The sequence below is a fragment of the Corylus avellana genome, chromosome 3 (assembly GCF_965113065.1).
Source record: "Corylus avellana chromosome 3, dhCorAvel1.hap1.2, whole genome shotgun sequence".
Classification (NCBI taxonomy): Eukaryota; Viridiplantae; Streptophyta; class Magnoliopsida; order Fagales; family Betulaceae; genus Corylus; species Corylus avellana.
In genome coordinates, this window is record NC_142492.1 from 33,240,489 (window position 1) to 33,264,867 (window position 24,379).

Here is a 24,379-nt window from a genome sequence, read left to right on the forward strand (position 1 = left end):
AATCACTACAAGAATATATTTTTTTGGTCACGGACCATTAGTAATGTGTATATGGTGTTAACACGTTACTAAAGTTTAGTAACGTGTCTATGGTAACGTGTTTGACGAGTTAAAAAATTGATCGTAACTATTTCAAGTTTGGTAATGTGTCAATTATGACACGTTACCAAATGGTTACATGCCAATTATGACATGTTACCAAATGGTAACGTGTCAATTTTTGACACGTTATCAAATGGTGACATATCAAACTTGACACATTACTTTTTGACATGTTACTAAACTTTAGTAACGTGTTAATTTCTGGCACATTACTAAAATTTAAAAAATTAGTAAAAAAAAAAAAAATTATTTCAAATTTATTTCCGGAATTTTTTTTTTCCAAATAATATCATGGAATTCCAAACCCAAATTTCAAATAAAATCATATTCGAATCTAATTTTCAAAAATCCAAACCTAGCAAATAAAAATTTAATTGACAAAAAAAAGAATTGACAAAGTTTTCCTTCAAACTGGGTTGGAGAAGTTTCCTTCAACCTAGTCTATAAAAGTGACATTTGTCTCTTTTTTTAATAACATGTGAGATGCACATGAGTTTTTAATAAAATTTATTCCAACTTTGTCCCCCTGCTATTAAAAAAACATGTGCATCTCACATGTTCAAGGGATACATGTCACTTTTATAGACCAGGTTGAAGGAAATTCCTCCAACCCAGTTTGGAGGAAAACTTAGTCCAAAAAGAATTAATTGAACTTGGAATAGATCAATAGATTCAAACCTAGCAGCAAAAATCCAAACCCAACAGCCAAAAATTAATTTAAGCAAAAAATTTCAAAAGTTTTGAACCTAGAATCTAATTTTACTACTCACTCACTGTGTGGAGTTGGAGAGTACCAAAAATCAAAAACCTGCAACACCAAAGAACCAGAAAAATCAATAGGTTTAAAAGCTAAGACAAATGACAAAAAAATCAATCAGAAAAATTACTCATTAAAGTATATAATGTCCGTTCCCCAAGTGGATTCAACTTGAAGAATCAAACCAAACCAACCAAAAAAATCAGACCCAGAAAAAATTTCAAACCCAGCAGCAAAAAAAATTTCAAAATCCCAAACCAAAACCCAGCAGCCAAAACAAATTTCAAAATCTCAAACCCAGCAAAAAAAAAAAATGTCAGATCTTCTCCTCTTTTTCATTTTCTTCTTATCTTCTCTCTTTTTTTTCTTTTTTTTTTCTTCTCCTTTTCTTTTTCTTCTTCCCATCTGAGAGAAGAGGGAGCTGCCATGGCGTGACAGCAAAAGAGAGAAAAAGAGAAGAAGAAAGAAGAAGAAGAAGCACGGTCGGGAGGAAGAAAAAAGAGGGAAGAAGAAAGTAAAAGAGAAAAAGAGGGAATCAGTTGGTGCATGTTCCCAATGCCCATTGGTAATGTGTCAAAGTTGACACATTACCATTTGGTGACGTGTCAAATTTGACACGTTACTAAAGTTGTCAACTTTTTTAAAATTTAAAATTTAAAATTTTTATTTTTTTCCCATTTGGTGACGTGTCAAATGGTAACGTGTCAACTTTGACACGTTACTAAAGTTGTCAAATTTTATTTATTTATTATTTTTTTTTTCAATTTTTGAAACGGTGACGTGTCAAATTTGACACGTTACCATTTCGTGATGTGTCAAAGCTAACACGTTACCAGATGGTAACTTGTCAAATTTGACACGTTACTAAAGTTGTCATTTTTTTTAAAAAAAAAAATTCGAAATGGTGACGTGTCAACTTTGACATGTTACTAAAGTTGTCAATTTTTTTTTAAAAAAAAAAAAAAAATTTCGAAATGGTGACGTGTCAAATTTGACACGTTACTAAAGTTGTCAAATTTTTTTTTATTTTTTTTTATTTTTCCAAACGGTGACGCGTCACCATTTCGAAAATTGGAAAAAAAAAATAATAAATAAAAATTTGACAATTTTAGTAACATGTTAAAGTTGACATGTTACTAAATGGTGACATGTCAAATTTGACATGTTACCAAATACTTTGGTAAAGTGTGAAAAACTTCCACATCGCCAAATTGTGACATATGAAAAACTCCTGCACAATAGACACGTCACTAATAACACTTTTTTTTGTAGTGAATATTGAGTTTTAATAAGGCTATACAAGTTTGTGTCAAGCTAAAAGATTAATTATTTGATCGAGGTTAATCATTCGCTCATATGCATATGCATATGCAAATTACAGTCAATCAGGCCATATAAGACCAAGTGTTAACTAGAAGTGCCTTATCATTTCAAAATAACTAGTTAAGTTGTAATTGAAGTTTCCTAAAATTGCTTATAAACCTCACTTTCATTTAGTAAAAACAAATGTGGAACTTAGCACTCATGATCTCATTTATAATCTATTCACTCTATGTAGGCTAATAACTTTCTTAATATGTAACTAAAATGTTACACATGGATCTCCAAGGGGTAGTTCAATCGGTTGTGGACCACGCCTAATGAAACGGAGGTCACTAGTTCGAATCCCCCCTCCCCCTTCCCTTGTGTGGACATGTAAAAAAAAAAAAAAAATGTTACACATGGATCTTTTGCTAATACATTTATTCAATGGTTGATGTTGAGCAGACATTTAAAGTAGAGTACATACTATTTTGATTTCAATATTATGCTATTGATGACATTTTCACCGCATCAATAAATGTCTAATACATGAAATACAGGGAATGCCTAACTTAGATGAGGCGCTGGGGGCGCATTAGGAGGCGGCGGTGGATGTGCAGATGCTCGGAGCATCATGAGCGGTTGGCCTATCATTTTTTTTGTTGCAGTAACAGCTCTAGACAATTTCTCCGCATTTCTTACAGGAACTAACTTCTCCATTTTTCCACCTGGTCATAGTAATTATCGCCGATAGTTTCAAGCAAGAAAAAAAAAGCAAAGATAAGATGTACTAATTGGTGTTAAAAAATCATAAATACAGTGAAATTGGAAGTAGTCTAGTAGACATGACATAATTAAACACAGGTGTCAAGTTCATCAAATTCTAGTAGCCTTGTATTGTACTTTATAATTTTCCATTATATTTTGTAGTTGTGAGGCTATTTCACCACACATTCAATGAATTTATGGAGGTTGGACTGATATATCAAGAAGAGAAAATCTTGATGAATATTGATGGATCGAGTTGCGTGGTTAGATCATTGTACCGCTATTCATTGGTGGGATTGTTAATTATTTGGACAAAATTTAACATATATATATATATATATATATATATATATATATATATATATATATATACACACATAAAATCGTACCGGAGACGAACAATAAGCTCCATGCAAGGTACAGGGTAGTAAGCACAAGAAAACTAAGGAGGAAGCGTCTCTTGATCACCTCAAACCCGATGTTGCATTGTGGAAGAGACTTGGAAATATCACAATTAATATGTAGCTACTCCTCTTTGATTATTCCATGCAATTTCAAACCTAGCTACCCACTTAAGTTTTGTTTTTTCCTGCACTGGCCAGGACAAAGATGGAGAATTTTCCATTTACAATTCGAGTAGAAAAAAATACATATACCATAACGAAATAAGGACAGAAATTTCCCCCAAATGAGATTAAATTTTTTTTTTCCAACTAAGTCTAATAAATTAATGCGTGTCATTCTAACGTGTGAGAGACGAATGTTTCTCTTCTTCTAATAAAATAAATTATCTCTTTCAAATATAGAGAAGAAACCAAGAGTCTTTCTTTCAACTCTTCATCTCCCTTCCGTTTTTCACGGTGAAAAGCATTTCTCAGATTTGGGTGTTTGCAGGACCTGCTGGAAATTCTCTAGTGAATCGTAGTCAATGGTCAACAAGCCCGACTAGCTAGCACATCGTTAATCTCTTGACTCTTGATGGCCCAGGTCGTGATCTTGCAAACATTCATCGAGTTTTAATTTAGGGGTTCTGGTCACTAGTGGATGAACAATGTCGTATTATAGTTCAGCTTCTTAATTTGTTAATGGAAAGAAGAGATAAAGAGGGTATTTTGGTTTTATTAGATTTTGATGGATGAAGCCATTGAAGTTGGTTAACTTATTTGTTTGTACAATTGATCTGTATAATTAACTATTAAGTGCCTCTTTCTTTTTGGCAATTTTTCAGTTCTGTTGTGTTAATTAAGGCTATGTTTGGCAACAGCCGGGGTCGGCACTGTAGCTGGAATGACACTGTTCCAGCTATAGTGCCAGCAGCAAAAATTGACTTTTCACTTAATTTTATTTTTTTATTTTTTTAAAGCAAAATATTAAAAAAGGGCCACCCCATTTTGGGCCAAGGGGTGGCTGGAACCACCCCATCTTTCTCCTCATTTTTTCCTTTTTTTTTTTTTTTTTAAAAAAAAAAAAAAAAAAAAATTTGCTTTTGCTTTAAAAAAAAAAAAAAAAAAAGTAAAAAGTCAATTTTTGCTGCTGACACTGTAGCTGGAACAGTGCCGTTCCATCTACAGTGCCGGCCCCGGCTATTGTCAAACATAGCCTAAGATTCAGGAGTTATTGATGAGGGCAATTTGGAGATATTTTGATACTAATTAAGGAAGATATATTTCAAATTAAAATGCCACAAAACATGTCATCAAACACAAGGAAAAAAAAAAAAACCGTATTTTTTAAAAATTATTTTTATGTGTGTAGGTGAAAGATTGAGAAATTTTGAAGTTTTTGGATGTAAATGGTTGTTATAAACGAAAATTTTGAACGACAATATTTTCAAAAATTACGTCGTTTGAACAGTATTTAGACATTACCTTCACGCGTGAATAGTAACACTATTCAAATGTCACCTTTCAACGCGTAAAATAGCGACGGGTGAATATTAACACTATTCAAACGTCACTATTTTATGAATAATGACGTTTAAACAGTAAAACGTCGTATTTTAGTGACTTTTTTCAAAAATAATAATAATAATTATCCCAAACGTCACTAATTGAGGCTTTTTTTTTTTAAAAAAAAAAAAAATTATGGGTTATGCATGTTAAACTAATAATTAAATGATTAAATTTACATCTTTCTACCAGCTTAAGCATTTGGGACAACTGGTAATTTAACATGGTATCAGAGCCAAAGGTCCTGGATCGAACCTTGATTTCGTCAATTCACCCCCATTGAAATTAAATATCAAACTCCCACACGTGAGGGAGAGTGTTAAACTAATGATTAAGTAATTAAATTTACCTCATCCTATTAGCTTAAGCTTTTTGGACAACTGATGATTTAACTGTGCAATGTATGCTCCAAATATTATTCTCTATAAAGCATGAAATGTCCTCAATTTTTGCCTATGTTCAGCTAACCTCTGAATGATGATCTTCTTGATCAACAAAAGTGGCTCTCCTTCGGCATTTGTTCACGCGTAATTGCGTAAAGCCTTGAATATTCTTGGTATGCAAATAGAGGAAAATTACATTTGTCTCCTTTCAAAGAACGCAAAGAAACGTTAATTCTTTTGTCAACGACGACAACGATATTCTTACTTACGGTCTTTTCCACACAAATTATTGTCTTTGAACGTAACCCTATGGCTAGAGAGCATTCACGTTAAGAACCGAGAGTCTTCCACTACCGAAATGAAAGACCATTAGACGCGTATAGCCTTGGAGCAAATACAATAAAATAAAATAACTTTATTTACCTTCCCAAACTTTTATTACTTTTGCAATTACTTTTTTAAAGTTCAATTTTTTTTTTTTTTTTTTTTTTAAAATATAATGTATCAAACTTCTAATTTTTTGTAATGTCACTGTCACTCATCCGTTAGGTTTTCCGTTAAATTGTATTAAAATTTCCAAAATACCAATTTAAAAAAATTAAAAAAATTGCAAAGATTCAGGTGCGGGTATTTTTGTAAATTTCGTTAAATTTTGACCAATGCCTAAATCTTTGCAATTTTTTCCTTTTTTTTAAAAAAAAATGGGTACTTTGGTAATTTTGACACCTATTGCTAGGATTTAATGAAAAAACCTAACGGATGGGTGACATTGCACAAAAATCGAAATTAAGTTCATACACTCAAATTTTTTTGAACATTGCAAAAGTTGTGAAAGTTCAAGGATTAAGTGAAGCTTTCCTAATTAATTAATATATTTGTTTCATATTTTAATAATGGAAAAATGAAATTTTGACACCTCTTTCTTTTTATTTCTTTTTTTTTTTTTTTTCTTTTTTTTTTCAGATGGTAAATGGGTGAAATGTCCCTCATACAAGATAATCACTTACTTGTATGCATATGCAAAAGGTCAATTTGGTGATCAATCACCAAGATGTTTTTGATTAGTTGAGTTGAATTCATCACCAATTTGTCGCTGGCTAAATTTTATAGCTAAGATACTCAGTTGAAGGAATAAGTGAGACCGTGTATAGGAGCGGAATTCGTTGCGCCCAAGTTAAATGGAAGTGTTGTAAATTAAGAAGATCACGATTCTTTCGCTAACAAGTTTATTCAATAGTTCAATCCTTTGCTAACACGTACATTGATTCAATAGCTCATGCTAAATTGACATTTAGAGTAGAGTACATATTATTTTGATGTCTACATAAAGTTATTGACGTCATTTATTTTACGCCGCATCAAGAAATGTTTAATACATGAAATACGGGAAATGCCTATTAGGGGCGAGGCCTTCTAGCCAGCCCAGGAGCTGGCGGTGGTCCTTCGGGTTCCCGTTTTGCATGATATTGTTTTGGTGGTGGAGTAAGCACCCCCATTCGGAGTTTTGCCAAGAGCAAATGTGGGCCGTTTCTTTGTTTTACGGCAATAGTTTCAGAAAATTCTTCAGCATCTCTCGCATGAAGTAATTTTTCCGTTTTCTCACCTGATGATAGAGAAAAAATTAAAGATATAGATTTAGAGAAAAAATCTTGATGAATGCTGATGAAGTGGTGTAGTGGTTAAATCATTGTGTGCTATTCGTTAATCGGATTGTCATGACAAACTTGACTGAGACTTCAAAAGGCCATGGAGTGGTTGGTAAACCTTTTTTTACCCTTTTTTTTTTTTTTTGTAGCAGCTGACTTCAAAAGGCCATGTGAAAAAAGTTTTTATTTTGTAGTAATTTTTTTATTTGAATGATAATAAAAAATAAATCATGTGATATAAAAATGAAAAAAAAAAAGAAGAAAAAAGCTGTGAGAATGTTTTGATGGTAATTTTTTTAGAAAAAGGAAAGAGTGAATAATGTTGAAAGGAGGGGAAGGAGTTTCCAAACTGTGCTCCATATCATTTAGTACATGAACAAGAAAACTAGGAGAAAAAAGAAAAAAAAAAAAAACTAGGAGAAAAATATTTTTATCGTCTTTTTTGGATTCATATTTGTTTACCTCTTACCATTTGCGTCTAGTATGGATGTTTGCACACAACAGCTAGTTCAAAGAGGAGGCTCTCCCTTCCTCTCTACGCTGTTGACACACACACCCACAAGTAAACGTACAGCTCAAAATGGGAGCCTATGGATATACAAAATTTAGAGAAAAAAAAGGGTCGTGCTCCTCTTACCGGTGAGGAACAAGCTGGATGCAAGGAAGAGGGTAGCAAGCAAAAGAAAAGCCAGGAGGAAGCGTCTCTTGACCTCAAACCCCATCTTGTTGTATGCCTTGTGGAAGAGACTTGCGAATATCACAATAAATATATAGCTAGGCACTTGTGTTTCAGTGTTCCATATATGCAGTTTCAAACCTGCCCACTTCAGTCGTTTTCCTTTACATCTGGGTCAAAGATGGAGAATTTTCCATTCACAATTGAAAAAAAACATATCATAATATAATGAAATAATGAGGAGTTATCAATTTGGAAGGAGTGTAGCTTACGTGTTGAAAGTCATGAAACTGTGAGTGAAAGGGATAGTCGTGACTCGTGAGTTATAGTGCCCAAATATTTTGATTATTAAAAAGGCCACAGAAGATGCCATCAAACCCTAGAAAGTCAAGCGCTTCCTGTTCTGAGTTAGGATCAGAGCCAACAGAAAATCAAGGGCTAGATGGAAAGAAATCTTTTTATCCAAAACGTCGCAACTTATACGTAATATGTGACCAGAAAGATGTGATATACATTCATTCATTCATAAATCATCCTCAAATTCATTTGTCCTGTTAATTAGGAAGCTCATAAATTGTTGTTTGCATACAGGTGGAGCATGGAATGATTATCTTCAAATCCAGTCTTAGCTGTCTCATTGTATTGATCCTGTTCTTTAAAGTTGACTACTATATATTTTCTTTGATATTATGTGATTATTTGTGTTTTACTGTCTAGTAGATCGATCCTTCGTACATTTTTCTTGCTGGTGTCGGCTGAGTACCGTAGTTAATTTCTTTGTACGTAAGCCAGCATTTCAATGGAGGACATATGATTGTAATTGCTTCTACTTACCAGCTCAAACATGGTCGCCTATAATCAGACACAACAAGAAAAATGTGGTGAACATATAATTATATATTGTGCCAAAAAATATATATAATATCCATTAGTTTTTCCCATTTTGTTGTGACCTGTGACCTGTCTGAGTTCTGTACAAGGTACGTAGTATTTATAAGTTTAAAATTTTTATAAACTTATCATCGTTGACGTAAAATTCAGTGAAAGCCTCTTTCTGTCTCTGCTCTTACTTGATGCTAATTAATGGACAAACATATTTTTCTTCATAGGTATTAATGTTCCACTTCATCATTTGAGGAAGTACTTTCTTATATTTTTGAATGGCTGGACATGCACTACCTACTCTTGAATGAATTATGCAATATAGTTTAATAGTATAATAACTTTTAAAATTGACATGTGTCCCTCACACGTGAGAAGTCATATGTTTTTAATGAGCAATGCTAAATGATATTTTGATCAAATGGTAATTTTAAAAGCCACGTTAATTTTAGGAGCCGGTACAAATAGGACATGAATATCCATTTTAGCATTACTCATTTTTAATAATATGTGGTTTTTATATATTTTTTTTAAGGGTTAAATATTATTTTAGTACCTGTGGTTTGCACCAAAATCAAATAGCCATTTGAGTTTTCAAAAATATTGCAAATGGTACCTGTAGTAAACCAATAAGCCCACTTGGTACCTCTATCAAGATTTTGTTAAGTTTTTTAACGGAACGCTACATCACTTATACATGTGGGTGCCACGTGGCGTGGTACCTTAGTTTTTGGGTGCCACATAATATTTTATTTTTTATAAAAAAAAAAATCCCAAAAAAAAAAAAAAAAATGGTGGGGTGGCTGATTGGCCACCCAACGTATTTTCTTCTCTTTTTTCTTTTTTTAGTTTTTTTTTTTGGATTTTTTTTTAAAGAAAATAAAATATTACCTGGCACCCCAAAACCCAAGTACCATGCCACGTGGCGCCTACTTTAGTACATTTTAAACATTATGTGGCTTTATTGCAAACGAAGTTTGAGGGACCTTTTTATATTTTTCTCTAAAAATAACTAATTTAAAAGGGTAAAGTCCACATATCCCTTAAACTACCACTCAATTGACAATGTATTTCAAAAACTTTCAATTGTAATAATGTCCTCCAAAATTACTAAAACATTGTCAATGTTTCCCTAAGAGTTAACAAAAAGATAAAATGCCCCTATAGATTTCACAATAAGATAAAAATACCACTATAAATTCGAAATTTTTTTTAAAAAAGGAAAAATTTTAATTTAAAAAACCAATTTTTTTAAATGAAAATTTGTTAACGATTTTTTTAAAATGAAATATTATTATTTTTTAAATGGAAACTTTAATTTTAAAACAAAATTTAAAAAATGAAAATTTCAAAATTTTATAAAAAAATAATCGAATTTTTTTTTCTTATAAAGGTTTTTTTTTTTTTTTAATTGACCATCCCTTGGATTTTATTTGTTTTTTAGGTTTTTTTTTTAGAAGTTCTAGTATTTTTTGTTTTTAATTTACTAAGGGTAATTTCGTTATTGGAGGAAACATTAACAATGTTTAGGTAATTTGGGGGAACATTGTCAATTATGTGGTAGTTTGAGAGGTATGTAGATTTTTTATAAAATTAAAATTATTAAAAAAAAAAAACTAATAATGCAAAAAAGGTGGCCTTTTTCATAGAATAATGGTAGAAACTATATTTTCATCTTCTTAAATTTGATGTGACTTTTAAAATTACCATTAACTTTTAGATGAATCATACTTGAATTTTAGTCTAATGGTAATTTTAAACGCAACATCAACTTTAAGAGGATAAAAAAATGGTTCCTAGTATTATTCTTTTTCATATTAGTATATTGGCATGAGAGGCTCTTATGTCACTTTTTAAAGCGGTAGTTTTTCCAAAAATAAAAAAAGCCATTCTCCAAAGATAAAGAAGGGAATGTAAATTGTAAATTGATTTTCAAAATAGAAAAAAACGTGGTTATTTTTTCAAAATTTGAAATTGTTTTAAAAGGAATTCCTCATGGAATTTCGGAAGACAAACGCAGAGGGAGCTTTTAGGAAATTCTCGCTATCGTCTCTCCAGATTTTCGTCGCACTACAGTAAATAAATGCCCACAAAACACGAAGTCAGCCAAAAACGTCCTCCTCCCGTCGCCCAAAAGCCCTTCACACTCACACTGTTCCTTCTCTAAGAAAGTCCAAACCCTTCCCCCATTTTCCCGCCATTTCTCGCTAGCCAAACGCCTGAGGGACACTGCGCGATTCCATAGCGCATCGCTCCGAAAGCGGCGATGGTCATTTCGAGGGATGTGCAGGAGATCGTCTCCAAGCTCTCGTCCGATAAGGCCAAAGCACGCGAAGTATACTCCCCTTTCCTTCTGTCGATTTTCTTTCCCGCTATCCGTTTGGTTGTCGGGAAAATGCTGGAGAGGAAAGAAAATCAGTCATGGTTACTTAGAAAAAAATATTGACTCAACCAAGTTAAAAACGAGTATAATAGGCTAATTTAAGTGGATGTTCTTATTTGTTGGCATGTTATAATGAAATTAGAAGTTCGGCAAATTTGCTTACTGTAAATTTTTGGAGAAATTTCTCGGGAACCAAGTAGCTCCAGTGTACATTTATTTTCGATTATTTCTTACGAAAAAATTGTTATTAGAGTGAAATACTCTGTTATACGAAACCCCATAAGGCTCCGTTGTGTGAATGCTATTGTTTTCTCGGGGTCATAGATTTTATCAGGAACTAAGAATCTCATTTTGCTTAGTTTTCCTACATTTTATTGTGAACGAAACAGAAAACGTGTACGTTTGTCTCAGCTTGATTTCATTTGGAAACCTAAGGAAAAAAAAATCAACTCGATTATGCCAAATAGTTATATGGTGCTCAGTCCAGTGAATGCTTTTGTTTAGTGGGTCCCAATCAGCCATATCGTGATACAAATCCTCATTTATTTTCTATGTTTTTCTTGGCTAGCAAAAAGATTTTTCGTGTTAGCTTTTTTTGGAGGAATGAGTACAGTACTCTACTCAATTGAGCTAGTTTGCTTGGCAGTGTAAATGATTATGTTTCCTTGGGTGAAGAATTCAAAATATGAGTTTGTGATGATTTCCTTTAACTTAATGGTATCAAATGAATGTTAGTCTATAATTCTTGTTCTGATATAAAGTATGTGTATATAGGAAGGGATAAAGTTGTTGAATACATGGTTAGAAGGAGAAAGATCGGTTGCCTTTTCTAAATTTCTTGGTCAGAACACTGCAAGGCTAAGGCCTGATGATATCCCTCACTGTAAGATCTATTTTTCATCAAAAGCATACCTATTTTTATAGGCATTGCACAAAAAACTGTCAAAAGCAAACGTGAATTGTTTTTGCAGCTGAAACATGGCCTTTTCTTGTTACTTTGCTGACTCAATGTGCATTGCTGGAAATATCCTCGAGCAAGCGACGATTGCCGAAATTGATCTATGCAAAGACTCTTCGCATTGTTGTGCAACGAGCTGAAGATTCTAAATTTTCAGGTAGTGATTGAATGAGATGGTTCTATATGGTTTCTATTATTATTGAACTTCTGTGTCAAGTGAGTTATATGAGAAAAGTTCTCTGCCTCAGTCATTGAAATGGCAACACGTGGTATTGAATCTTATTTATTCAGCCATTTTAAAAATTTTTGTTTTTGTTTTCTTTGAAAAATTATTAGGCTTTTTTATTTGTTTTATTTGTGTTTTGCTTTAATTCATGGAATCATTTTGCCGTTGAATTCTAAAAATTAATTTCAAATGTGTATTAAATTGACTTATAGATTGATATACAATACGTGTTTGTTAGGAAGCCACTTGACTTCTCATTGGAGAAGGCCTTTTGTGCATTGCAAAACTTTGACATTGGAAAAGGTTGAATTGAAAACTTTTGTTTTTGTGAAACATTTTAATTAAACAAATGAATTCTAGCAGGGTTGGCAGTTTTTTGTTAACTGATGCTCCGTTCTCTTGCTTGCAGAGCACAGTGTATTCTAATCTGAATGTAACTTAGTTGATGGTGGTTTCTTGTTATGTCAATGTTCAAACACAAAATGGGGGATTGTTTAAAGAATTCTATATTTCATCATCCTGACATGATTGTTATCTATGGAGCTATACTCTTATGCTTTAATAGATTTAACTTCTTCATGGTATTGATGTTAGGAGCAAATTCTTAGTTTGTGTGTTTACCATTCCAGGTGAAGTGTTGCCTTTGTTATCTGTGGTAAAATCGCTTTTTAATCACATCTGGGATGTCTTAAGCACTGTTCCAAGCTTTCAGTCCGAATATGGGGTTGTTCTCCGGCATCTTTTGACCGTTAGAGATTATCGTTTTCACATGAGAAGGCGCATACATTGCAGTAAGTTTTTCTTTTAAATTAATCCTGAGGCACATTTCTTTTGTAATTGTTAAAAAAAGTGCCATTATTCAATCTTCTCTCACTTGTGTAATTTCATTTTCAAAGGCTTGGTGCTTCTTTACATGGAGAAGGTGGAAACTAGCTTGGCTGGGAAGAATGATAATCAATATAATCCCAAAGAGGAGGTATTTCGATGCATCTTTACTCTCCATTCACTGTTGGAAAATCCTCCTGGAGATTTCCCTGATAGTCTTAGGGAAGATATTATTAAGAAGTTTGTTGCAATTTTCTCTTTCATAAGGTAATTCATGAATTCTGCCAGCTTTTTTTTTTTTTTTTTTTGGGTTGGGTTTCCTATTGAAATGAAGTGTTTTATTAGGATTTGTTTTTTGCTGATAATGGCTGTGTACATGCTCTCTTTCCCTTTTTGTTCCTTATACAGGGATGAGGGAAAGATTTCACGCAAGCTTATTGAGTGTATCAATACATTCTTGTTAAAGGATGGTCCAAATTTAGGTTGTCAATCCATGGAAATCCATAATGCTGTGCAGCAATTTGTATTCCGTTGTTGGCTGACAACCCATGATCGAGCACTTAAGGTTTTTATGCATATTCTGGTGTTTTATCTATTTTTTATGGCTGGAGTCTAGTTTTGGTCATTGAAATTTGTGATAGGTTCCAATTTGTGCCTTCGATTTTAAAAAGGGAGAAATCAATACCTCGCTTGATCCATTAATGGTCAAACAATTTTTCTTTGAATACTGAAGGGGATTTTAAAATGTTTCAATTTTTTCATTTGAATTTTGAATTATGTAATCCTTGTTTTCAAATTGTTGACAAATGCCATCATAAGAATTGATGATAATCTACGCCATTAATTATTGTTGTGGGTGGATGGAAGGATTACATCACTCAGAATTTCAGGGATGAAATTGATTTTTATTTTTTATTTATTTTTTTATAGGGCAAAATTGGAATCTAGCCTCTGTAATATATAGTTTAGCCATTTTTAAGTAACACATGAATGTTTCAAAATGCTAATGTGTGTGTATTACATATGAAATTTGCATTATTTTTCTTTTGCAGGATGCCCTTATTCTCTACGCAAAGTTACAACTAAATTTAACTAGAGGTGGTGCTGATGGGAGTTCTTTGGTTGAACAACTTCTGGACGTAGTTTGTAAGGATCTAGATCAGAGCAATATATCCAGCACTGGCGTGCCTTGGTGAGTGTTTTTATTCCCTCCCTGATCTTCTTTTATTTTGTAAAGTTATTATTGCTGGAGTTTTCTGATATGCTCTGATTGGTGTATATAATATTTTCAGGAGTGATGCAACTAAAGATGATAAGTTTGGGACTTTAAGTAGTTCACAATGTGGTTTGGTGGAACTTGCAGCTGTAGTATTTTTCCGGGTAGTTATTTCACACGCTCTATACCTTTTACCTGCATTTTTTTTTATTATTATTATTTTTTTATGCTGTTTGATCTACTCTGATTTATCTGTATAGTGGACCTTCTTGTCGATCTGAAGGTTACATAAAGTAACTTCAAGGGCCTTTGTTAATAATTGGTGGATTATAAAATTGGGTAATTTATTTTGGGATTTAAATTTATTATGGTATGCTCTTGTAAAACTGCCCTTGTTGGTCTTGCAGAGTTTCTGCCAAATTTCATTGGTTTAGTTTTGTGTCCCGCACAATTATCATCTATGTTATTTTTATATATTAATTCTGGACTCCCTAGTATTTTTTGTTTAGGTATGTTGGAGAAGCAGACATCTTAAGGAGAGTTATGAATTTTTTTTATTTGTCTTTTATTTTATGTGGTGGGAGAGAAGCCCTGGTTGCTGGCTAATATGATTTCACTCCTCAGGCGTGTGTTGACACAGCCAAAGCACCATCAACTCAAAAGCGGGTTAAGAGGGTGCATGCTTCTGTCCATCTAAAAGAGGCTCTCATGAAAGGAAAATGGCTATGGTAAGTTTTAAGTAGGTATGGAGTCTAATGTTGTTGTTTATTATGCCATTTGACCTTTTTTTTTTTTTTTTTTTTTCCCAGATGGATGAATAAATAGAGTTTAAGTTTCATCTAGTGAAGTGGTTGGATATATGTACTCTAATCAACTCAAGGGGTTTGGGAGTAAAAATCTTATTCAGTTTAAATGAACCCTTTTGGATAAGTAGTTGTGGCGGTATGTTACGAAGAGGGAGGCTATGTAGAGATCGGTGGTGGATACTAAATATGATAGTTTGGGGGGAGGTTGGTGTTCTAAGGAGGTTACAGGGCCATATGGTGTGGGAGTGTGGAAAAGTATAAAGATAGGGTGGGAAGATATTTCTAAACTTGTGAGGTATGAGGTGGGAGATGGATCTGTGGTGTGGGGAGTAGCCTTTAAAATTCTATTTTTTAGAATTATTCACTATTGCTAATTGTAAGGATGCGTGGGTGGTGGTTCATATGCAGTTCCGGATTGGGAATATTAATTGGAATCTGTTAAAGTATTAATTAAATAATTAAATTTATTTCTTCCTATCAGCTTAAGCTTTTATGATGAGTGGTAGTGTAACATGGTATCAGAGCCAATGGTCTTGAGATTGAACCTTGACTCCATCATTCACCCCCCATTTAATTAAAGTATACCACGTGTTGGGCCTTACCTATTGAAAGGAAGTTGGAGCTCACACGTGAGTGAGAGTGTTAAAATATGATTAAATTACTACTTCCTATCAGCTTAAGCTGGACAAGTGCTAGTTTAATAGAATGTTTGCCTTACAAGACTTGTGCATGATTGGGAGGTGGAAGTGGTCTCTAATTTCTTTAAGTTGTTTTCCCAAAGAGTAAGGCAAGGAGGTACGGATAAAATGAGCTGGATTCAGTTGTTTGGAGTTGATCTACGAAAGAGACATGTTATTGTGGTAGATTGGTGTTGTATGTGTAAGAAAAGTGAGGAGTCTATTGATCATTTTCTTCTTCATTATGAGGTGGCAAGAGAACTATTTCAGTTGTTTGGAGTTGTATGGGTTATGCCTCAAAGGGTGAGAGATTTGTTGGTGAGTTGAAGGGGACAATTGGGACAGCGTATGGTTTTGGAATTGTGGAGGTTGGCTCCTTTATGTTCATTGTGATATATTTGGAGAGAAAGGAATGCAAGGACCTTTGAAGATCATGAGATGGTGATGCTAGTGTTGAAGAAGATGCTGTTCCAATCTTTGTATACATGGATAGTAGCATTGTTTAGATTGTATGTTTCTAATTTTTATGAGTTTTAGGATTTCTCTTGTATACTTCTTGTGTACTTGGGTTGCGCCCCTCTATGCTTTTAATGAATTTGAATTACTTATTAAACAAAAACATAGTTGTGTTGTGATAGAATAGTTGTTCTAACACTAACCATGGTGCATGGATGCCATTTACGAGGAGGATCCTCAAGATTGGGCAATTGCAATATGCTTATGTCAATGGTTGATTTTGTGGAGGAATTCTTTGTTGTCTAAGAGGGAGTATCTATAGATGAAGATTGTTTGAAGATGGGATTCCCTTAAATTTTAGTATTATCATTCAAGTGGAAAGTGTTCTTGGAGTTGGAAGAAACTATCGTCCATGTCTTACTTTATGCTATCACATAGTCATGCCATGATAATGGTTGTTTTACCACCACCCATTTTGGATGGATGTGTTTTAGGAAGAGGGTCGTTAGTGAGAAATTTTTTTATAGAATCCATTATACCTTCACAATTTGAGCCACACACACACACACATATTGATAAAAACACAGAGGGGTGCAACTCTAGTACACAGAAAGTATACAAAGAAAGTCCCCCTTACGTGCCAAAAGAAAAAGAAAAATCTACAAATTTAGAAAATTAGAAAATTGAGAGATTTTAACAACCCTATATATATATATTCAATTTTACCTACCATCTGTGTTGTAATTGTCTGTTTCTTACATAAACACTCCTTATGAATTAGATCATGATAATTTTGCTGATTTGGAGCAGTTGAAACCACTACTTATTAGAGCTGAGGTCTGATTGAATGCAATACCACCATTCAGGCCAGCAGAGTTATCATGGTTTTTAATATGTTGCTACAACATATAGATATTAGTTCTACTTAGAGATATAGAAAACAATGTGGTATAATCAAATGGAAGTGTGAAAGTAAGAGTCTGGTCTGTTTTTCGTGATATACATGTCTGTCTATATGTATATATGCATAGATGTATATATGTCTATAACTTTAAAAGATTTTTTTCATTGCTTTCCCCTTCTCAGCCGTTAAGCATATATAAATTATAAAGGAAACAGGCACGTGTGTAAGATCTAAAGATTATCACAAAGAACAAAAGGAAGAATCTACCAAACAGTCTTCAATAACAAGGTGTAAACAAGTTTTATGAAAGCTTGAAGGACATTGGACAAATTTTACTTCAATCTGGTACAGAAAAATTTGTATTAGAAGCTTCATTTTTAAACTGTTAATTCTTTCATAAACTTTGTTCTTCTTCCTTAGAGTTCATTGTTTTTTTTTTTTAATTTTTTTTTTAAAATTTTTATCAAAATTTGTTTATTAGGTCTGTCAAGCAACCTTCAGATTTTGCTTAAGGTATTATGAAGTGAATCTACAACTATGACGGATAAATCCTTCCTTATAAGTGTAAACTATCCAAGTTATTAGGGACACAGATTCTCAATAACTGCATAATTATAAAAATAATATGCTGTACATTTTGCAAGTATTTTTGAGTTTATAATGACTTTCTAGTGATTAATGAAACATTTAATAATTTTTATCTTGAGGTGGTTGTGGGTGATTGACGTGAACTAAGCTTCATTGATGTAATTGGAGTTTTTACAAATATAATTACATGTTGCTTGGATTTAGTCATATTTGATTAGGTGCTTGTATCATTGACAAAGTTCTTTAGGACGTCTTTTGATATCATTACTTCTACATGCACATATTGGTTTATGCATGGATGTATGTGCTGACTGATGTTTTTTTATTTTTATTTTCTTCTGCTTTTCATATACTATATTTGATATCATATCATATTAATGTGAAGCACTGTACTATAGGAGTGCTGCATTCTGTTGTCTTACTCGCAACTACCACACCCGCATTAGCAAAGATCTTTTGGTCTACTGGTTCAAGGGCATATGTTCAAGCTTTGAAGGGTAATTCTTTGCATATTTATTATTATTTTTTGATAAGTAATTTCATATCATTAATAAAGCGGGGCGCAACCCTAGTACATAGGAAGTCTACAAAGATGAGTCCCTAATAGGAAGAAGAATAAAATAAATTCAAGAAATCTGCTAAAGTAGGAACATCCACTTGATGATAAGCCGCTGTCCACATATGTAACGAGTTAATCATAGACTTTCGCTACTCTATTGCCGAAAGCTCAGCATCCTCAAATGTCCGTGCATTTCTGTGCATTTCTCTCACGTCAAATACATCATAGGACACACAACAGGACCAACCTCCAAATTTCCATATCTAGACCACACCCAACCGAACCACCCCAACTTGTCAACAAATCCATTACCTGCCTTGGCATAACCCATTCTATCCCAAACAATGTAAAAATGTAATTCCGAAGTTCGCCTGCCACTTTGCAATTAAGCAAAAGGTGATCAACGGACTCCCCAGTCTTCTTGCACACCACTCAACCACTACAATATTCGTCTTTTGCAGGTTATCATGTGTCAATATTTTCCCTAAAGTTGCTGTCCATCCAAAAAACACCACCCTTGAAGGAGCCTTTACTCGCCAAATTTTCTTCCATGGAAAAGCAGGAAGGGCCTGGCTAGATAACACCTTATAGTTTGATTTGACCTCGAATTGACCCCTCTTGAATGGGCTCCATCCTATGTACGGTTGATTGTGTTCTTGTCCTCTTTTTATTAGATTTATTGACTCTTTTAATGTTTCTCTGTCTTCCTGGGCTTAATGTTGTTGCCCTTGAAAAAAGTACTGTATATAAGAACCAAAGGATTGATAGAGCTAGAGTCTTCTCCATTCTAGTTTTACCACTTCCATTTTCTTCTTGTGAACTATTGTCACATATGATATTCTGGAACCTTACATGAAGTTTTCTACTCATTAATAATTTCCTTTCATATTTTTGAAGACACACAAAATCTTTAAACTTCATGATCTTTAGCAGATTTTCTTGTTTGATCACGCTTGCCTTTGATACGAAAAGTTTCATATCTATGTTTTTTTTTTTTTTTTTTTTTTTTTTTTGGATAAATAAGTAATTCACTGAAAAGCGCAAAGGAGTACAACCCTAATACACAGGATGTATACAAAGAAAAGTCCCAATAAAGGCTAAAAGAAGACAAAAATTCACAAATTGAGGCATAGTAGAAAACTGAGAAAAGTTTCATATTTATGTATCAATCAGTTAATTGAGTTGCATGTGTCCATGCACAATTTAACTTTTTGAGTGCCCATGTATGCTTGTTTAGATAATTGGTGCTTGACCATAAATTGCTTAGGATTTTTCTTGGTTCTATGACGTACTGGATATAGTGTAACACAATTCCAAATCCTCATTTGGTTATGCATGCCTGTGCCCTATAGCCACCCATGTCACCATAAAAAAGAATTTGAGTTTGCATAAGTTCAGTTTTTTATTGGACTGACAAGTGGGAATATATTGCAGAATTTTGAATGATGCAAACATGGGGCATGCTTATGATGGGTTGCTGTGGATTCTGCGGTACATACTCTGATTTAGTATAGCCATTCATTGCTTTTTATCTAAAATCTTTGTATGTCTTAAGCACGTCTGTTATTATGTGAGGCACTGGTCGCTTGTTGGTTTCAATTTTCGATTGTGTTAGGAGTTCACCCCCATTGTATGTCGATATGTCTGCATTAGTGACTATTGGTTAATTTGACTAGCACGTTAGGTTCTTCCCTGCCCCTCACTTCTTCCTTTGAGCTGATATGTCTATTTAATTGCATCAAAAGGAGTTTGCAGGAACTCTCTTCTGTACTGCCGCTTCCAGATTCAAAGGGGGAGATAGCATCGAGGTCTTCTTCTACTTTGAATGAGGTATTTTTATTTCTGCCGTTTTCTTGAATGTATCTCCAACACAGACAGCACCTGAAGTCACAGATTTTCAGCTTTTGATTTTTTTTTTTTGATTTTTGATTTTTGATTTTATTTTATTTTTAAGGTTTTAGGGTGTTGATGTATTGTTGTTTAGGGGTGCTCGAAAAGTGTTTGTGTGGAAAATCAGGAAAAGAAACTTGGGTTGGGTGTTTGTTCATGTTGTTGTGGGGTTTGTCAAAATGATAAACACTTAGACAGCGAGCAGTTGCAGCAATTAAGAATTGACGGAGAAGTATACTCTCTTTATGTGGACTGCAGGATGGCTTGCTCCCCTAGAGATCAATTTCCCTGATTTTCTTTTTATGTTCTCTTCTTCTTTCTCCTCTACTTAGTCGCTCTCTTGTATATTTCCTGTGTACTTGAGTTGCGCCCCTCTGCGCTCTTTAATGCATCATTACTTATCAAAAAAAAAAAAAAAAAGAATTGGCGAGAAGAATAAGAAAGCAAGCCAATGACTTTTAGACAAATGGTACTTCCAGCCCTCATAAGAATGAGGTGGTGCTAACATCATCAAGTCTCACGGGTGTGAGTTGTTTACCAATAAAAAGAAAAAAAAAATAATGAGAAAGAGGACATATTGTAAATGGGGGTGGGGGATCTAGCATCAAATGTCAATGATCTGCCATTCATCTCAAACGACAGAATTACCTTTTGTTGGGCTAAAGCCACTAAAAAAACTTAAATTCTAGTCCTAGAGTAAATTAAATCACAACCATTGATCAATCTCTTAACCATAAATCATATACTACACATGCAACACCATTCTACCACTATGACTCTGCTCTTTCTCAAATTATCCAATGTCAAAATCTTCCCATGAGCTGCCATCAATTACTCTCAAAGGGATTTTAACTTTACAAAGACAATCCCTCCTTTCCCTTGGAAGAGCATCTAGCGGACCAAGGCTCCCCCCAAAGTTGCCTTCTTTGTTTGGTTGGCGTCTTTGGGGAAGATTCTAACATTGGATAACCTTAGGAGAAGACAAGCCATCGTGGTTAATCGGTGCTGCCTTTGTAAATTGTATGGGGAATCCGTTGATCATCTTCTCCTCCACTGCGAGGTGGCTCGAGCCTTATGGATCACAATATTGAGCCGATTTGGGCTTTCTTGGGTTATGCCTAATAGTGTGGTGGATTTAATGGCTTTCTGGTGGTCTGGGGGTAATTCAAGGAGTGTGGTTGCCTGGAAGATGATGCCTCTTTGCCTTATATATCAGCATATGGAGGGAAAGAAACAATAGGAATTTCGATAATCTTGAGAGGACCTTGGAGGACCTCAAGTCCTATTTCTTTTTTTCCCTCTTCACTTGGACATCTACTTATTTAGCTATTTTAGTTATTAGCTATTAAGATTTTCTTCTATTTTCTCCCTAGTCTTAGGCGTTCACTTGTATACTAAAGACACATTCTATTGAATAACTCCATTGGTAGACATCACATCATCTCCTTACAGTGAGCAATACTAAATAATTCCAGAAAAGCTTCCTTCAATGGCTGATCCCCACACCAAGCATCATGCTAGAAATGAATTTGAGATCCATCGCCCACTTCATATTTAATTATATCTTGAGAAAACATCCCACGTCGTCCTAATATATTTTCACACTCCAACACCAAAAGGCCCCGTTACCTCCTTAGAACACGAACCACCACTCAAGCTATCATATTTTGCTTCCACAAATTCCTCCTTGATACCCCCAATAAAAATTCTCTTTGCAGTTTCTCAATCCTATTCGCCACACCCAGAGAAATAGGAAACAAAGATAGATAATAAATGGGTAAATTGGATAATGTACTTTTGATCAATGTCAGCCTCCCTCTCTTCAAAATATATAGCCTCTTCCAGCCTGCCAATCGCCTTTCCATTTTTTCTACAATACCATTTCATATTGTAACTGACTTGAGGTGGGTGTAGACGCTCAGTTCTAGATGAGTGGTGGGTAGCTTTGTTGTGCTTAATGTGGAGTGTATGGCGAGAGCGGAATACTAGATCTTTTGGAGATTGTGAGAAGACAAGGGAAGAGCTTAAGAGCACCCTGGTCAAAGCACTTTTTAGTTGGACTGTGGTGTATAATATCTCTCAATTTTCTAACTGTTTAGCATTTGTGGATTTTTGTTTCTTCTTTTAGCATGCAAGGGAGACTTTCTTTATATACATCATGTGTATTAGGATTGCACCATGTGTATTAGACTTTCTTCCGATGACGATCAGTCTCATCTATTAGATACATCATGTGTATTAGGTTTATCCAATAGGGCTTGATTAAACCGAATCAGGTTTCTAATTGCCAACCCACTTGATTTCATTACTATGCCATCCAAACTAACCCTTCCAACAAAGAAACACATCTATAACCTTCAAAGGCATCACCCATTGAATCCCAAATATTGCCTTATATTTGGAATACACAACAATCTTTAATTGATTTTTCCTTTGGACTAGGTCTTTCATTTTTATATTTATAAGGAATTGTATAATTCTATGAGTTTCTTTAAGTGTTTCTTTTGTGCATTTCCTGTGTACTTGAGCTTCTCTTTCTTTGCAATCAAAAGTTTTATTTATCACAAGAAATTATAACATGCTATAAGTGAATAATTTCTATTGTTGCTTTGTTTAATTTTTTTCCGTTTACTGGAAATTACACTGGCTCAGATGTTTTGAAAATTGTGCAGCATGACTGCAGTTGGCAAGTAATATGGAGCTGTCTAATGCATGGGTTGCCAATATTCAGCAATGTAACTGGAGTTGTAAGTTTTGTTTGTGGTATTGTCAATATAAGCTATTGACGGTCCTAATTCTTGTGCATTCCTTCAACTGATTTTTCTTATTGCACTTTCTATAATATCTTCACTCAGTTTTGGTTTGATTGTTTTCTGTATGCCTTACTGAATTATAGTTATGATCATGGACAACCTTTCTCCAGCAGGTTCACATTATGAAATGAACACAGCCTAAAAGCTCTAATTATTGGGAAATTTTACAACTATAGGCTACAAGTTTCTTCTACTCATTTGTTCTAGCTCCCACTTTAATGTTCATTTTGATATTTCCATGCAGGTAGATGCTGCTTTAGTGCTTCTTGGAAACATAATTTCATATGTGAGTGCAGGAATATATCCTGTTAAACTGTGTTCTTTCACTTTTGTTGCAATAGTCCTTTTTCTTGGCAATTAGGAGATGGCTTCTGTAATAGTCCATCTGCATCAGTGTACATATTTCCAATCTAAAATCGTTTTTATTTCGCATATTCTTCTTCCAGGATCCAATAAACATATATATTATACCTCAAGATGTATGGGATCTTAGGTTATTCAAACAAATGCCATCAGTGTAAGTGCATTTTCCTTTGATTACATCTCAGTGGAAAGAAATTCCTTTAGTCCATATTTGCTTGCTTCTTTATTAGTCTTTTTGGAGGAACCATGAGAAAACATTGGTTTATTGAGGATGTTTCTATAATTTGTCCCTTGATAGTCGCGTGTTTGATTTACACGATATGTGCAGTAAGCACTTGTTTAATGTCAACTTTCCATCAAGTGGCAGCCACCATAAGGTGCTTTATTCTTGTGGAAGATCAAAATGTTAGCTTGATTGTGTTAAGGTTCAAAGGCAGGGGGGTGAAGCGTCCACCAGGATAGCTTCACAGCTCATAGAATTGCATCTCTGCGAAAGCGGTTAACTAGCCAACCTTTTGATGTTGGCAGTTATGTTCTGGAATTATAATATTCATCCTCCGTTGACATAATGAATAATATTCTCTTTCGTAGCCTTTCATTCTTTTCCAAAAAAGTTTCTAGCACCATTTGGGAAATGTCGTAAAGAATGGCATGGCTCACGTCATGTAGTGTCGCGTATTCTCTTAGGGTTTCAGGTTTTGAGGGTTTTCGGTGGGTTTGTTGGGTTTCTTTTGTGGGCTAGCTTTAGTTATCCTGCGTATACTTCCTGTGTACTTAGGGGCGCCTCATGCTTTTTTTAATAAATTCTTTCATTACTTATCAAAAAAAAAAAATGCTGTAAAGAATGGTAGAGTGAATATTCTATGCATTCGCTGGGGGAAGGCAGATGAAAAGACTAGTTGGAGATTTACTCTTGGATTGAAAAGTTTCCAACTTTGAGGCCCTTAGCCAGGCATTGCGAGTTCTGAATTGAGAGATCTGGAAGTCTAAGACCGTTGGCCATTGAGGCTCTAATGTGATATATGGAAGGTTTGATTCATCCCCAAAAAAAAAAAAAAAAAAAAATCTCTGGCAGCATAAGTATATCCATTGCCGTCATTGTCATGGTCAATCTCTGGCATCCTTTCTTATTGGTTAGCTGTTAAATCACTACTTGTCCTAAAAGCTTAAGCTGATAGGAAGAGATAAATTTAATCACTTAATCATTACTTTAACACCCCCTCACGTGTGGGCGCAAACTCCCTTTTAAT

The 24,379-nt window shown here is 34.2% G+C and overlaps 1 protein-coding gene across 2 annotated transcripts in view; it reads left to right on the forward strand.

Moving 5' to 3' along the window:
* Window positions 1–10,558: 10,558 nt before the first annotated feature.
* ATM (Serine/Threonine-kinase ATM-like protein) overlaps window positions 10,559–24,379 on the forward strand; it is a 59,733-nt gene continuing 45,912 nt past the window's right edge. The window contains exons 1-15 of one of the 2 annotated variants that reach the window (XM_059588569.2): window positions 10,559–10,800; window positions 11,623–11,731; window positions 11,820–11,963; window positions 12,662–12,823; window positions 12,929–13,124; window positions 13,266–13,422; window positions 13,910–14,049; window positions 14,150–14,237; window positions 14,698–14,801; window positions 17,903–18,001; window positions 19,498–19,554; window positions 19,809–19,893; window positions 22,626–22,700; window positions 23,011–23,052; window positions 23,213–23,283. In XM_059588569.2, coding sequence (XP_059444552.2) covers window positions 10,732–10,800; window positions 11,623–11,731; window positions 11,820–11,963; window positions 12,662–12,823; window positions 12,929–13,124; window positions 13,266–13,422; window positions 13,910–14,049; window positions 14,150–14,237; window positions 14,698–14,801; window positions 17,903–18,001; window positions 19,498–19,554; window positions 19,809–19,893; window positions 22,626–22,700; window positions 23,011–23,052; window positions 23,213–23,283 — 1,598 coding nt within the window. In that variant the 5' untranslated portion in view covers window positions 10,559–10,731. The remainder of the gene's footprint in view (window positions 10,801–11,622; window positions 11,732–11,819; window positions 11,964–12,661; window positions 12,824–12,928; window positions 13,125–13,265; window positions 13,423–13,909; window positions 14,050–14,149; window positions 14,238–14,697; window positions 14,802–17,902; window positions 18,002–19,497; window positions 19,555–19,808; window positions 19,894–22,625; window positions 22,701–23,010; window positions 23,053–23,212; window positions 23,284–24,379) is intronic. The other variant, XM_088514142.1, reaches the window with a different exon arrangement.